At 50.3% G+C, this 16540-nt stretch overlaps 1 protein-coding gene and 1 long non-coding RNA gene across 5 annotated transcripts in view; one reads left to right on the top strand and one right to left on the bottom strand.

Annotated features, from left to right (window-relative positions):
* Positions 1 to 8495, bottom strand: part of Agap1 (ArfGAP with GTPase domain, ankyrin repeat and PH domain 1) — a 459873-nt gene extending 451378 nt beyond the window's left edge. For all 4 annotated transcript variants that reach the window (XM_036173288.1, XM_036173289.1, XM_036173290.1 and 1 more), the window contains exon 1: positions 7764 to 8495. In XM_036173288.1, the coding sequence (XP_036029181.1) occupies positions 7764 to 7926 (163 nt within the window). In that variant the 5' untranslated portion in view covers positions 7927 to 8495. The remainder of the gene's footprint in view (positions 1 to 7763) is intronic.
* Positions 8496 to 8696: 201 nt separating this feature from the next.
* Positions 8697 to 15122, top strand: LOC118572947. The gene is made up of 4 exons (XR_004943570.1): positions 8697 to 9016; positions 14028 to 14207; positions 14297 to 14391; positions 14911 to 15122. It is a non-coding gene; the product is annotated as an uncharacterized LOC118572947 (long non-coding RNA).
* The last annotated feature ends 1418 nt before the right edge of the window (positions 15123 to 16540 follow it).

Below are 16540 nucleotides of genomic sequence, written 5' to 3'. Positions count from 1 at the left end.
CCAAACAACAAACCAAGCATCCAGGGAGCTGCAACCAGCCAGCGGGAGACCTACAAGCTAACCAAGCCTGTGGGGCATGCGAGGGAAGAAGTGATGTGAAGCAAGGGGTCTGGGTGCAGCAGAAGCCAAGGTCTGGTTGGATAAAGACAGAGGTGGTGGTAATGGGGCCCTGGGTCTTATGTCCCTGCAGCTGCGGGAGCTGTCTCTCTGGCCCCAGTCAATTCCTCCAGGCTCCTCTGGGGCTCTCTGAGCTGCAGATAACATGCAGCACCTCTCTTACACAGATGCTCTCAACTGCTGGGAAATCGTGGTGACAAAATGTATCATCTACAAGTTACCCTAAGAAGCAAAGATTGACAAACCCCATCTAACTACAGAACCACAGCCTGGGACTTAGAGGAAATGAGGCACCGGGGTTCCACTCCCTACTGGACCCTCATCTAGGCCTACTGTCCCCGACTCCAGAACTCCACACTCCGACGGTGCTCACTCCTGCTATGACCATCACAGAGACAAGGTGGAATGGCACCTGAAACCATTCAAACAGGCTTCCAGTCCTTCATCATTGTTCAAATTTTTTGACATTGCCAACTTCCTAAGCAACTGGTGGGGACCCCACCACGAGCTATGAACACTGTGGGCCGGAACCAGTGTCCAGCTGGAACACGTGTCCAGCCGGAACCCATGTCCAGCCGGAACAAGTGTCCTCCCTTTCTTCTCTTCTTCTCACAACGGGGTCCCTGGACTACAGACCTTCTTAGAAATGCAGGTTCCCAGGGCCACTCCAGCCCCGCAGAACCAGGGAGCTGCCATCTGTTTCTGCAAGCTCTCGACATCATTTGCTTACACACTTAAATTTGAGAACCACTGCTGAGTGACACTCAGTGCTCCGTGACATCAGTGACACAGCCTGTCACTCACTGATCCCTCTGGACCATGGTGATTCTCTGAATATAACCAGCTCCCGTCAGAAAGAAGCCCCAACCTTTGCTGACCATTGATTTAGAAATGCCACCGAAATCAAGCTTTTCCTTCCCCTATCTTCAAACAGGAAAGAAAATAGCATGATGTTTTGGACCCATGAAACTAATGATCTATAGATCCAAAAGTTGCCCAGCCCTAGCTTCTATACTCCGGATACAGGTTTCACTGATGCAGGAAGATAACTCAGTTCACACCCCCGATGAGACAAAAAGGACCTGTGCCTGGGAGGAAAGGGTTGCCCAATGCCAAGTCCGGGGCATTCTCCAAGTGCAGATGCCGACCCATCAAAGCACTGAGGACTCAAACGTGAATGAGGGCTGAGTTCTCCAGGCTGAAGGAAGGCAGCAGCTGAGCCAAGGGCCACCGGCACACAGAGCAGGGGACCTTAACTCCAGTGAGGCAAGGCCAGCTGTGGGTAGCCCTGACCTGGACCAGGCCTCACGGCATCTCTGAGGAGCTTCCAGTGACAGTTGGGCATGAGGTTTCAATGGGAAGCAGCACCTGGCCGACAGGGCAGTTTCCAAAGGAGGTGGTGTAAGCACCACTCCGGATTAATCCTGAACTATTACCAGCACAGCAGACAACGTCCAAGGAAAAGGGCACCCAGCCATGAGTAGGGAGAAATGGTTTTTCCCTAAACATACACACCTGCAGTAAGCAGACTAAACAAACTCTTGCCAAGTTTACTGTATTAAGCAACTCTACAGAGAACAAGACGCCTTGGTTACTTGGGGCATCCCGGAGCCTGTCTCTTCCTAGGTCAAGGGTACACGTCTCAAAGGCTCAAAGGGCTATGGGAATTACACATAGCAGGGGCTCTCCAATTCTAATTCATGCAGTAAGGTTTGGCCTAGGCCACTCATCTCTCCTAGGTAACTTTTCTACACTCCTGGGTTGAAAGGTGTGTTGCAAAACAGTTTCCTCTGAAATGGAAACATCCCATCCTACAGGTAAACTTTTTAAATGGGAAGGCAAACAACTCAAAATAGCTCCAGGAAGTCCCTGAAACTGACCAGACTGACTAAGTCCCGCCCTCCCAGAGTAAGCAATAAAAGCGGAAGAGTCCCTCTCAGGGCAGCCACCGTACAAAGACCACCCTGAGATCAGAAGAGCAGCCTGGAAAGTGGTGGCGCTGCTTGGAAGAGGTTTAGACCAACTGAGTCACTCGTGAAGGGCTCTCCAACCTGTTGAGCAGCCTGCAGGCTGTGCAGTGTGCTCCAGGTCCCCAACTTCTGTGAGCTGCAACCCATACTACGGTGGGCTTTGGTGATGCAGCTGCCTTTGAGTAATTTCTGCTCCTGTAAGTAACCCCAATAAAAGCTGGCGTTTGGTCACATCTATCTGTCAGTCTGTCCCTTTCCAGGGGAGTGTGTTGCATCTCCTCAGGAAAAGTTTTGTCACACAACAGGGTGGCAGTCATGTTTGGGGATTACCTCACAATGAACTGACATAATACAGGTTAAGTACTCCGCACCCCACTGGGCACAAATGTTCAACAACACAGTTGCATCATGGGACTGAGCAGACTCCCTACCATCTTCCAACGTTCCCCAAATGCTCAGGCTTAGATGCTACCAAAGAGCCATCAAAAGTCCGCATATGTGTGTACACTTAAGAGGACCATGGAAGGCTCGTGCCCTCCCTCCCCTAGTCCTCCTGTGGAGGATCAAGGTAGAAGATAGGGGTCTACAGATCAGCCACCTAGTAAGGACAGCAGCATGAACACTAGTTGAGGAGGTGGGTGTCTCAACTTCAGGGATTGGCTGCATTTCCCAGCAGTGCCTGAGAAGCTCAGAAACAAGCATACTGCTGGGCTGAATGAGCAAGCACTAGGCAAGCACATGGATCCTGGCTCTGCTGCTGGCAAGCTGAGTTACAGTGTGTGACTGCTAACAGAGGTTTTAGCCTTAAAAGAACGACCAGCTTTATTTAACAATCCATCCACCCACACAGTCTTCGATGAGCCAGAGAAGAAGCTGACACAGGAGCTTGAGTAGAGGTGAGGTAAGTCCCAGGCTTACTTCTGAGCATGGGCTGGTACATGCTACATCCCACAGCAGGCCATGCCCCTGCACAGCACTCCAGAAATCTGCTGGGCTCAATGTGAAACCAATCATTAATGTTTCCTTATATCACAGCGATTCAGGTGTCAAGAAGATTCTCAGAGTAAGATATAAAGACTAGAGAAAAGTTTAAAAAAAAAAAAAAAAAAAAAAAAACCAAGGTAATGTTTTTCAACAAGGTTGAGGAAGGAAGGCACATGGATCCCAAACCTACAGACAGTTTCCCCAACACACTGTTATTTGGAAATTTCAGTGGGCTCTTGCAACTAAATAAAATACATCTTGTCCATCTTTAAAAGAGATTTTCCAACAAGGTCAAAATTGACTCACTGTGACATGAGCTGCAACCAAAACATCCTCCTCTTTCCCAAGGTCGTCCCTCACCCCAAGAGCAAAAATTCATGTAAATGCCAGAAAACAGAGAGGTTTTAAACACACTACGACAGAGCCAGATGCTGGCGTGCAATGTCAACACAGAAACCGTATCTTCAAAAGTCCTCCTAAGCTGAAAAGGACTCCTGTTATTATAATCCAAAGGCCTTGATAAGGGGACCACAGATGGGAGAAAGGTCTGACTAGAGAGCTTTGGAAATGACAGGTTTGGTTTTGTGTGGCAAGTGATTCTTTTTTTTTTTTTTTAATATTTACAATGATATGCATATCCTCTCCTGAAAGATTCATATTTTGCATCTCCTGTGCTCCTTCCGAGTCACAAAGAGATCTGGGTCTGCCTCTGACAGATGAGGTTTCATGTCAGTTAATGTGGTGGTCCAGCACCACCAGTCACGGTTGCTAGTGGCATCTTGTACCCACAAGGCAATACCTTCCCAACTCCCATGAGTGAATTTGGTTTTGTTTAACCATTTTTTTTCTTAAATTTTACTTTACTCTGTGTGTGTGTGTGTGTGTGTGTGTGTGTGTGTGTGTGTGTGTCTGTGTCTGCATATACCTGCAGAGGCCAAAAGAGGGTATCAAATCCCCCTGGGGCTGGAGTTACAGGCACCCACCTGACATGGGTACTGAAAACTGAACTTAGCTCCTGCTCTCGGAAGAGAGACAATGCTCTTAACCACTGATCATCTATTTCTCCATCCACCACCACCCCTCAAGAGCTACTCATCAGTGGGAAACCACAGACATCCCTGAAATAGATGGCCACTACCATCACTCTTAGTTAATTCTTAGAATGTGATAGTAAGACTCTGCTGCTAAAGACACCATACCATATACTTAAGTCATGGGACATGGAAAAAAAAAAAAATCAAGCTGGTACTGACCTTGGAGTTGCATCCTCACTAGCTAGCTTTCATAATGCTGGACAGTTCTATTTATGCTACCAAGGGTGAAAAGTGTCTGACAAATTTAGCCAGCTATGAACCCCACACGCTATAACCATGACTGGCCTAGCAAGATGTATCCACTGGCACAGAGCAAGACACGCATTAGTGGCACAAATGCTATCTATGGGAGTAACCAACCACTTTCTGGTTGGATTTAAATCTTGTAGCATGAGACACACTCTATGCCTGGTACTGTAAATGGGCCCAAAAACTCATGACCGGCCAGCCGGCTATAGGCCCTAGAGGAGAACCTAAGTTAAATGGACATAGTTAACAAACTGTGCCCTAAATTAATCTTTATACCCATAGATTAGTGCAGCTCTCAGCCCTCATGAGAGAAGCTTCTTTCTGTAGTAGATGGAGATTAGTAGAGACCCACAGCAGATCAATATGCAGAGAATAAGAGACTGGGAGTGTTCAGCTCCAAATGGAGCATCTGTATAACATTCCCTCCCTCCCCCAAGGCTCGGGAATCATTGCAGAAGAGGGGTCAGAAAGATGGTAGTGGATGTCTGCAGGGAAACGGTATTTGATGGACGTGACAGCATCGCTGCACATGAACAAATGGCAGCCGTGACAGCACACACAACACCAAGCCTGCCAAAGTCCCAGCATGGATGGAGAGGGCGTCATGAAGTCCCGCCCCTAGCTTAGAGCTCCTGGCACTTAATGACTGCTGTGGGAAGAGTCAGTTTTCTTCAGGGATGTAGCCCCTAAAAAAAGCAATCCATGCTCCAGTGGGCTGTCCCACACCCGTGTACATACACACCCATGTACATACAGACAGCACTAAATGGACTCAGTGTGCTTCTTCAAAGAGAGTAAGAAAGCACATGAAGTTCTGAGGGGAAATGGGAAGTGAATGGGAGGTAGAGTTATATGCATATGTGATATTCTCAATAAAAAACGTCTGTTCTCTTCTCACTCAAGCATCATAACATGCTATCACAACTTGGCAACCCTCTCCCATGCCAAACAAGAATGAAGCAATGTAAGACCTGCCCATATCTTAACACTGACATGGAAAGACCACTCCATTTTAACAAATGAATTGGGATTTAATTAGAAGAGGCAGGGTGAGGTCCTGAAAGAGTGATGCTTTGGGAAGCCAGAAACCCAGGGCCTAAATAACCCCTTAGTTCAGAGGTGCCTTTGAACAACTTCCCTCAAATGTTCAGGGGTCATCACCCTCCCACACCTCCACCTCCTCCTCTATAAGACAGGGCCATTGTGAACACCAAAACATCTGTGCTCAAGTTCCCCACAAACGAGCAGTGAACCATGGTAGATAATGGCAGAAAGAACAGAGGCAGATACGAAAGCTTCTCCAGTCTCGCTGAATGTACTACAGTCCTGGCATAATACAGGTATTCCTAGTCCTAACAAAAATTATGGCATTATCAAAGTCTCCAGCAGGATCCATCCATCAGTTTAAGTTTTACTGACAATGACAAAAGTTATAGCCAAAAAGGGGCTTGATAGCATCTGTGATCAAGAAAGGACCACTGTGGAAGAAGAATTAAAAAAGAAAGAAAGAAAAGCAACCACATCCTCCTACTACAAGTCCAAAACCCCAGAGTGCAGCTTTAAGAATGGGAAATGAGTCACACCCAGCTGGAGGCCTTCCTCTCCTCGGGAGCAAGGAGCTCCAGTCAGGTGCATTCCCTCCCAGGCACCCACTTTCAAAGGGTTTCATCAGACTTCTGTATATGCAACCAGAGCTGAGCAGAGTCATCTGAGAGAAACATGAGCATCTTTTGGCACTTTCCACAGGGACCCAGACCATGCTCTCAGAGGAACCCACCCACTACATCGTCTCCTCATCAACTGAGGGGTGAAGGGGGGGATGCCCATCCTCAACACCCTAAGACTCCACATCCCACAGAAGCTGTGGCTCTCCGTGAGTCTGGAAGCATCTGAAGTCGCCACCAGCAGCCATGAACACTTAGGGGCCCAGGCGCATAGAGAACCAGTCCTCCGAAGGACAGAACTTGCTGGGACCCTCCCCTGGAATTATAATATATCCTGTGAAGAGTCAGTCAGTCTCCCAGCCTGCCTGGGATGTGGTTCAAGTACATGAGGCTGCCAAATGCCAAGGGGATCAGCAACACAGCGTTCACCTTCTCCGCCCCAGCAGCCAAGTTTTAAACCCAAACACTTCAGGGTGAGAAGTTCAGACCGCACAGGAGCCAAGCTTTCCTGGGGGCTGAGGCCTTATGTGGGGGTGAGTGGGGGAGGCAGTACCTGCACCTGTTTTGAACACTCCTGCTGGACGTGGAAGGCTCCCATGCTCCTCAACAGAGGACTCACCGGCCTTTGGCAGGCACAGTATTATACTAGGACAAGCCACCTGCAGGCCTTTCGCTGTCACTGGCCAACAGCAACTCAAGAAGGCAGGCTGCTAATCTCCTGGCTGGACTATGAGACCACATTACCCACTTGGATACCACCTGCTCCCCTCAGGTAAGTGAAGGCAGGCCCAGAGACACTAAATAAGCAAACAGATCAGGCACCTAGTAACAGAGAAACAGGAGCCATTAGTGGTCCAAAGGGAACACAAATCAGGGCAAAGCAGCCAGCTCCATCCTCTCTCCTGCAGGGATACTGCCCTGCCTGACACTGCGGGTCGGACAGTGTTCTGCACACCCAGGCTTACAGGCAGCAGGATCATCCACTTTTTCTCCTCCTCTTGGATGGCTCCCAAGTGGCAGGTGTATTATAAAAGTGCCCCCTTTAGCAAGAGAGTGTGGAAGTGTCCTGCCTCCCTAGAAGGGAATAATTTGACCCAGGACTTTGGTTTAAAACGCCCAGCGTTTGCACACGGGCAGGCAGACCTGCACTTCGACATGATGCTGCCTGGATCCCACTGGCTCTCTACATGCTCCAAGTCCAAATGTCTCTCCTGTATCCGCGAACTGGGAAAAAGGACAGCCATGAAGCAACTGAACAGGCTGGCCAGCACAGCACCGCCAGCAGCAGCGCTTCTCAAAACACATCTTCAACGTCCATGCAAGACGCTCAGGCCCAGCCTGATAACCTGTCACGGATCGAGTGGCGCCATCCCAGGCAGCTGCCCCCCAGGCGTCGGCTGGGCCGGGACGGGACATGCGGGCGGCCCAGTACGCAGCGGCACCGTGCCACTTTCTTACAGGAGAGACTCTATTGTCCATTATCAAATGAACACTGATGATCCATCTTCCCTGGCAGACTGGCTGCACCGCCGGCCTTGCGGGGCAAGAGGCACCGCAGTGCTCTCTCGGCTGGGCAACCGCGTGTGTACACACGCACGCACACACGCGCGCACACACACACCGCCGCGCCAGGGGCGCCCGCTCCCCCGTGCTTTCCAGAAGCCCCGGGGCGGCCTGGCCCTCACCTTCGATAGCGATGACGTGCTCCCGGATCTGGTTCTGCAGCACCGGCTCCTCCACGCGCTCCAGCAGCTCGTAGATGGAGTAGATGTTGGGGTGGACCGACTCAAAGCGCTGGATCTCGGCCCGGATGGCGGCCGAGTTGGCCAGCTGCTGCTGGTAGTTCATGGTGCAGGCGCGGCGCCCAGAGCCGCGCGCCCCCCGTCGCCGCCGCCCGGCGCCCCGGAGCCCGCGGGCCACCGAGACCCGGGGCGCCGCAGCCCCCGGGGAGCACGGAGCCGGGGAGGCGCAAAAAGAAAGGCGAGGGTGAGGCAGTAGAGGGGCTCAGTTCATGGCCGGGACGCGCGTCCCGGGTCAGCGGGCCGTCCGGGGAGACCGCGGCGCCATGGAGCGCGACCGGCCGCGGAGGAGGCTCGCTCAGGCGCCTTCCCGCGCCGCAGCCGCCTGCACCCCTACGCGCCGGCCAACCGAGCAGCCATTAAAGCGCAGGCAGCGCGGCGCTATGAGCGCCGGGGCCGAGGCCCCCGGGCAGTGGCCGCTCTGCTCCGGGGCGCACGGCTGCGGCTGAGTCCGCGCGCTTGTGAGTGCCGCGCTACCGCGCGCGCCGGGGCCCTCAACTGCCCTGCGCCGTCCGCCAAGCCGGGACCGAGCCGTGGGCGCCTTGCCAGCCACGGAGACCGCTCCGAGCGCCGCCCGCCGCTGCCCGGCCGGCCCCCTCCCTGGCACGCAGGGCCCTGGCCCACGTCGGCCCCGCCCCCGCCCGCGCTCGCCGCCCTCCGGCCGCCGCTGCGTCCTCCGCGGCGCTTCCCAGCGCGCCGGATCCCGGGGAATTGCGCCAGACCCCGCCCCGCGCTGCCTCTGGGCTTGCTGGGACTTGTAGTCCTTCATGCCGGCCGGCCGGCGCGCGTGGGGTGCGCTCTGTGCTCGCGTCGCAGCGCGCTGGGCGGGCCCCGCGGGGCGCCGGGATGCCACTGCTGCGGGCCTATCTGCAAGCTATTCTTGACCGCCTTGGGCGCTCTCAGTTGTTCCCACTGCCCCGTGCCAGCCCCCGCGCCCAGACACCGGAAAGGTGGCACGCGAGCCCGCCCGCGCTTTTGTTTGCCGGCCGCTTGAGGAACCTCTGCGACTCTCGGGGTCCCCTCTCCCGTCTGTCAACTTTCTGCCTCCTTTTCTGAACCCGGCAGGAGAGTTGCTTCCCTTCCCGTGGGATACACGAGGGCCCACGCTTCATCAGTAAACTGAAGTTGAGGCTGGGATGGTAAGCAGACGGGATTCCATGGGGGCTTCTGTGCAGTCTTTCCCACGAAAATGTTGCGCAACTGAGTTGTAGCCTCCAAGCTGCAGCCCCCCCCCCCCCCCCCCCCAGCGCTGCCGCCTGTTCTGCCTTGGCCCCTTGTAGACTCGCCCTAGACTAACCCCATTTAAGTTCAGTCCAGGAGCCTATGAAGCTAGACCGCACTGCAGCTGAGAACTCATCCCTACGGCTCCAAGTGAGTGAGATTATTGTAGATTTCCAATCTACAGACCCCGAAGGTCCTGGGTCTGTGCACTATGGCAGAGTCCCTGTATCGCCATCCAGGAGTGTTTCATAAATAGCCCCACATCCCTGAGTCAAGTATCCTGTGTCTTACCTGGTTCAAATTCAATGTAATGGGCAGCCCAGGGACCCAGGCACCCAGGCACCCAAGCTTTTGGGTTTCTCTTCCGGATTTCAGTATCTTTTTCAGGCAGATGTCTTGACCCTCTCGATTATTCTGTCTTCCTTGTCCCTGACACTGCAGAGGCCTTGAGTTGTTCTGTACCTTGCCTCTGACTTGGCCTTTAGCAGTAACGCTAAAAGAAATGCTGACATGTGGCTTCATCTACTGTTAGCAATTTGAAACTCCAACTCTGTGTGAAATCGTTTCAGGCATCCCCTGCCCCACATCAGGCTTCTCAATCTCTTTAGGGATTCTTTATTTCTCTAATCTCTAAATATGGATGGCCCTGGTACTTGTCCTTAGACCTGTTCTATTTGTGTATCTTACGGCTTTGAATATCATAAGGAGCTTGATGATGTTAACCTGTATATCTCAAATGCAGACCTCACCCCTGAACACCAGACATCTCTACCTGTCCCACCGCTTCCCACCCAGCATCCAGCTGTTGGGTTGAATATAATTTATCTCATGTTGGACACCTATAGTCTCAGCACTCCAGAGACCAAAACAGGAGGATTGCTGTGATTTCAAGGCCAGCCTGGACTAAAGATGAGACCCTACCTTTAAAAATAAGCAAATGGGACCCTTCTGCATGCCTGTGAGCATCTTCCCGTGCCAGTCTGAGGCAGTACAGATCTTTGTTCACCAATTTGAAAATTCACTGTGGTCCTTTTGCCTCTTGTCCTCTTAAATCCCAGAATGTTGGCTCTGCCTTTGGAAGATCCAGAATCTTCTCACTTTCCATCCATGGCTTAACTATCCAGCCTCTGAATTGCTGATAGAGAACTAACCTAGGTATCTGCCTCCTTCTGATTTTCTCACTGACCATTCTCAAGAAGGTAGTTCTGGTGAGCTCTGTAAGCCTAAGCATGGCTCTCCTCTGCTTAAAATCCTCCTCCAATGCTACCCAGCCTCCCTGGCTTCCAGAGCCCTCCTGGCTTGCACTCTTACCAAGAGCTAGGCAGAATCTCGATTTCCTCCTCTTGTTTGGGGGGTTTTTTGTTTGTTTGTTTTTGTTGTTGTTGTTTTCATTTTGAAACTCACATAGCCCAGGGTGACCTCCAACTTGCTGTATAGCCAGGTTGAGCTATATTTCTGATCCTCCTGCCTCCACCTCTCAAGTGCTAAGATCGTAGACATGTATCACCAACACCTAGTATGTGCTGTGCTGGGGACCAAACCCCAGGCTTTGTAAATTCTGGGCAAGCACTCCATATCTGAGCTACTTCTCCAGTGTGCATTCTCCTGCTAAGCTTGTAAGTTGACTCTCACAATCTCAAGGACCCTATTAGAAGATACAAGACTCCATTATTCATAGCGACAGCAGTGAACAGAGTCGCGATGGTTCTATGTACCCATAAACTGAATTCCAAGGGTTGCATCTGGGACCAGGTGATGCTGGGTGGCTCCATATGGTCAGAACTCTGAACTTAAGAGCCCATGTCCTTCAGAAAAGAATCCTGGGTATAGATGGCCCATGTCAGAAGAGGAACTGTGGACTTCAGGGCCCACCGCCTTCTCTGGAGCTCAAGTTACCGTTGGCAAAGCTCCCCAGACCACAAGACTCAAACAGAAGATATCCAAGATCAAGGTTGTCAGCAAGGTTGGCTTCTATGGGCCCCTCCTCAACTTGGAGATAAGAGTCTTCTCCCTGTGTCTTTACCCAGTGTCCTTTGTGTCTACATTCTAATCTCTTCATTGAATGACATCAGTCCTGTTAAGTTGGGGCCAGCCCTATTGGACTGATCTTTATTTACTTAAGTGCCTCTGTAAAGAGTCAGTCCCTCAATATGTCCCATTCTGGGGTCATGGAGATAAGAACTTCAACATAGCATCTGAGGGGACACAATTCAGCCACAAGAACCTTCCCACTAGACCACCTCTGCTTACACCCCACCCCATCCCATCCTCTCCAGGCACGATGACCTTGCAGACCACCTCTGCTTACACCCCATCCCATCCTCTCCAGGCACACTGACCTCCTTGTAGACCACCTCTGCTTCCACCCCATCCCATCCTCTCCAGGCATGCTGACTTCCTTGCTATCCTCTGAGGACAGGTGTCACCAGTCAGGAACATCTCCCCTCAAAACCTACACCAGCGACATCGCTCCCTCCGTGGATTCACTCGAACACCGCCCTCTCAGGAGACCTTCCCTGACACCTTGTAGGAAGTGGTGTCCCTGCTCACGGCACTGGCGTCTCACCTCCTTGTGGGTAAAAAAAAAAAAAAAAACTACTACTGTTCTAAGGATGTAGCATTGGGACCCTGGAGCTGTCTTGTAAGCTCTAGAAGGGCCACAGCCCTGTCAATGTGCTTGGAACTTTTGACCTTTGGAACTGTGGGATCATGAACTTCTATTTAACATCAAATTTATATTAATGTTTCACAGCAGTAAAGGGTACCAGTACACTTGCTTAATTTTGTTCTTAACCAGTTATCATATCTAACTTACCATTCTACTTGCTTAACTCAGATGTAATGTCCCTGAGGGCTTACGATTCCATCTGTTTTTATTCTCCATCCCACCCTCAGCCCCTGGAACAGTGCCTGATAGAGAGCAGGTGTCCAAGAAATGGCTTCCCCATTAAACTTCAATCACCATGAAGACAGGGACCACCTGTCTCTTGGGCATTCTGCAGTGCCCAATGTAGAGGGCTGCCCTAATGATAGCCCACTCATCATGTTCAGCACATAGTAGGAGCTAGATAAAGATTGGTCCAGTTAAAATGGAAGCTCTCTTATCAGTACTACCCCAGGAGTATTCATCAAGCTGTCACTACTGAGTCCTCTCCTGTAAATACAGCCAAACACTGTAATTGTTCTTCATGTGATGGTCCTTCTAGACATGAAAAGTTGTGAGTGCAAGTCCCATGATGAGAATGAGCTGACTTTCAAAAGTAGTCACCAGAAGTATCCAAAGTTGGGGTTTGTAAGGCTGGAGACATGGCTCAGAGATCAAGGACACTCGATACTGTATTGGGTGGTGGTGGCACGTGCCTTTAGTCCCAGCACTCAGGAGGCAGAGGTAGATGGGTCTCTGTGAGTTCAAGGCCAGCATGGTCTACAGAGTGAGTTCCAAGACAGCCAGGGCTGTTACAAAGAGAAACCCTGTCTCAAAAAAGCCAAAAACAAAAACACATACTGCTTTGCAGAAGACCCCAATTCAATTCCCAGCATCCATGCAGGAAACTCACAACCACCTGTAACTCCAGTTCGGTGGTCCCTGATGCCATCTTCTGACCTCCATGGGCTCCTATACCCACAAACACACAAATTTTAAATAATAAAATTAAATCTGGAACTTAAGAGAGCAAGCAAGGAAGGTAGAGAAGGAGTTGTTTTGAGTTACAGTTCAAGGGTACTGGCCGTCAAAGCAGGGGAGGCATGGCAGCAGAAGAATGAGCCAGCTGGTCACATTGAGTCCACAGGAAGAAGGGGGCTGGTATCCATTATAGATTTCTACTCTTTATTCAGTCTGGGGGCCCTGCCCTTGCAATGGTGCTACCTACATGTAGTGTGGGTCTTCCCACCCTCAACCCAATCTAGAAACTCCCTCATAAACATGCCCAGTGGTTTGTCTCCTGAATGATCTAGGTCCTATGGAGATGACACACCTGTGTTGTCCGAAGCTCAGCCAGGTGAATTGTGGCCTCTGTAAGGACAACTTCATAGCCACCCTTTAAACATCAAAATGTTCCCCTGAACACAGCTTCACATCCTCTCCTCCTACAGTATCTGTGAGGCGCATTTGAGAAATGTGGGCAGCCTCCTGTGTCTGGGGATTTTGCCGTACTATATCCGCTTCCCTGCACTTGACCTGGTTTTGTTCAAGTCCTTTCCACGCTCGGCTGAAGAATGCTGAGACTCCTCTTTGACTGTGTGTGGCAATCATGTGAGCCTGACATAGGTCTTGATGCCCATTAACGGGAAGTGTCTTATGAAGGTTCCTGGTGGCCCTGGGGGAGAGGTCACAAGAGCAGAGGCAAGAGGAAGGAGAGTCCAGAGAGCAAATAATTTCTTCTCAGGATTCTACCCCTGTCTGATAAAGCAACACCACAGTGGAGAGCAGAGCAATCGATGTGCCTAGAAGTTTGGTAGTTGACCCAAGACTATGTTGGTACCAGATACCACATAACTGACACCCACAATCTCAGCAGCACTACATTGGACATTTGATTTGCACAGACTTCCGGCTGGATCAGTGGATGCAGCTAGTCTAGGCTCTGTCCCATGAAGCCTTCCTCAGAGCCATGGATCTCTTGGAGCCTCTGTTTTCTTAACCAGAAAAGACAGATCACAGCAACCACACCATTCAGTTATTACAGCAGAAAGAGTGGTGGTCAGCATCCTGGAGCCTGCCCTGACAACGACTGAGGAGGATTTGAATCCATACTGTTTTACTCCACACTTTGATGGGAGGCCACAGAGAGCTGGCAACCATGTTTCTCTGTCTATAACACCTCCAGTCACAGTGTGCAGGAAAAACTTTGAGGTGAGATATCTGAGCTTGGAAACATTGATGCTCAGAGTCTTGCAGTCTCTTCCTCTGTCTGTTTCTACCACCAGCTTGCCCTTGGCCACCATGATGTTGAAGAGGCCCAGCCTACCCAGAGAGAGCATGTGTGAATACAAGCCTCTCTAGATGGTTCTGGCTGCTAAGCTTCTTTCTGTTGATATCCACATGCCATGAGGAAAAGCCATCCTGTCTGTGCCTCCTGTGAAATCCTGACTCACAGACACTCAGAGGTAAGTGCTTATCAGAGGCTAACATTATTTAGAACACTTTAGACACTACAATAATCTGATGTAATGTTTTCTTGTTGTTGCTGAGATAGATCTCTAAAGCCAGCTCAGGCTAGATTCAAACTCTGGCTCCTCCTGTCTCCACCTCCCAGGTGCTGGGATGATGCATATGCACCATTATACCCAGGTAATCTGCTCTAAATTTAGACACACTCACAGGGTACCTGGAATGCTGTCAAATACAGAAATGTGGTGTGTGTGTGTGTGTGTGTGTGTGTGTGTGTGTGTGTGTGTGACTATACTTGCAAATGGGTGTCCTCTTTAATTCTCCCATTTATCAAGCTTTGCATGTTGCAAAGGTCCCTGGGATGTCTTCTCCCTTGACCTCTGCATGTTCTTTCCAGGCACCCCTTGTTTGGGAGTCATGGATCACCTTGAACCTCATTGCCAGATTTCTCTTGCTTTCCTAGACTCAGTGACATAAACACAAGGGCACGTCTGTAGGTCAGATCTCAAGTTAAAATCAGCATGTCTCCCGGGCTGCAGGCCCTTTTGAGGGTCTAGTGGGATCTCGGCTTTTAGAGGCTGTGGAGTTCCTTGGCTTGTGGCCTTCCTCCATCTCTTTGCAAGCCAGCAAAGGTGAGAAAAGCCTTCCTTACACAGTCACTCTGAACCCTTCCTTCTCTTCCATCTCCCACTTCTTCAGGACACTTAGGAATGGATGGAGCCCAGGAGGATAATTCAGGCTCATCTCTTCACTTCAAGGTCATCGGAATTAGCACTTTTAATTCCACCTGCCTCCTAGACTCCCCTGTGCCACATAACGTAACACAAGACCAGGTTCCAGAGGGGCTGGGCTAGGACATCTGTGGAGAATAGGCCCACTGTTCTGTCCATGAAGCATTAATAAACTCTCCACTGTCTGTTACAGATCTTGGATTTATAGATAGTAGCTGGAGTTACACGAAAACACGCAACCAGAAAAACAGTCTAAAGAAACACTGGGCTGCTGGATTAGTCGTAGAGCCAGCTATAATAAGTAACCTCTGTGGGGTTGGTGTGACCTGATGGGTCAGCCACCACTAACTCATTCAGCGTCTCACTCCAGGACCTTGTGTCCCACCCGGAACTGACAAGATCAGAGCACAGGTGGGCATTATTCGCTTTTTGATGGTTCTACGACACTACTGTGTTATTTTGTTTATTATTATTGAATATGTGCATAATGTGGGCCGAGGGGCACATGTGAGCCGTGAGGCCAGCATGCCACAGCCAGAGTGCAGAGGTCAGAGGACAATTTTGCTCTCTCTACTGCTTCTGCTTCCACCTTCAGGTGGGTTCCAGGTGTTGAACTCAGGTCGCCAGGCCTACACCACAAACACTTTGCCTGCAGAGCCAGATCACCAGGCCTGTCTTTATTTTATTTTTAATTTTTTAAGACAAGGTCTTGTGTGTCCATGACTGGTCTTGAGTTCACTGTGTAGCAGAGGATGACCTTGAACTTCTGAACCTCCTGCCCTAAACTCCAAGTGCTATGATTATAGGCATGTATCACGATTCCTAACTTTTATGTCTTACCTCTTTTGCACTGATATTTTTAGGCCAGTGCTTATTTTTAAGGACACAAAGACTGCCTTCCTCCTATGTAAACAGTAGGCAGCAATATTGTTTAGTGTAAGATTATTTTTTCAAAGACTTTCACGTTAATGAACTAGCTGTAAGATTAATTTAATGGGCTACTTTATTGTTGAATATCCCTAACCCAAAAATCCCAGGGTGGAAATTCTCTGAAATCCAAAACTCTGCAAGCACCAAATATTATGTAAAGTGACCTTCAAGCCATATGAAGTTCTTGTGAAATGCTGTGTTCTAGGTACCACGACAATTATCCACAAGAGACCCTTACAAGAGTCTGTGCCATTCTGCCATAGAAGTAAGGGTGGGAAGGATCATTGGACCCTCATCTCCAATTCCAGTGCCTCTCCCCCTTCGGCACCCCTGACCTAGCTGCATGTAATCCTGTCCCAGTCATCCTGGGAGGTGCTGGAGTATACACAGGGTCACTGAGGGGGTCTTCTTCACCCATGCAGCTTCCTGAAGTTCATCACCCATGCTGAGATAAGATGGGACTTTCAAGTGATATAGCTGTGTGGGGTCACTCACACTCCTGTAAGCCCTGGCCTGGTGCCCCTTTAAAATAAGTCCCATAAACTCACCCGTTTACCAAGCTGGGCTTGGATGGGCTCACTTGTCTAGGGTGAAAAGACATTTCTCCATGTCTCCAAGAAAAGGTAATACAACAGAAAGGTATGCAAAGGACCAATGTGTTTTATGCT

Source organism: Onychomys torridus, chromosome 23, assembly GCF_903995425.1.
Source record: "Onychomys torridus chromosome 23, mOncTor1.1, whole genome shotgun sequence".
NCBI classification, from domain to species: domain Eukaryota; kingdom Metazoa; phylum Chordata; class Mammalia; order Rodentia; family Cricetidae; genus Onychomys; species Onychomys torridus.
This window is presented reverse-complemented; position numbering and strand designations above follow the sequence as displayed.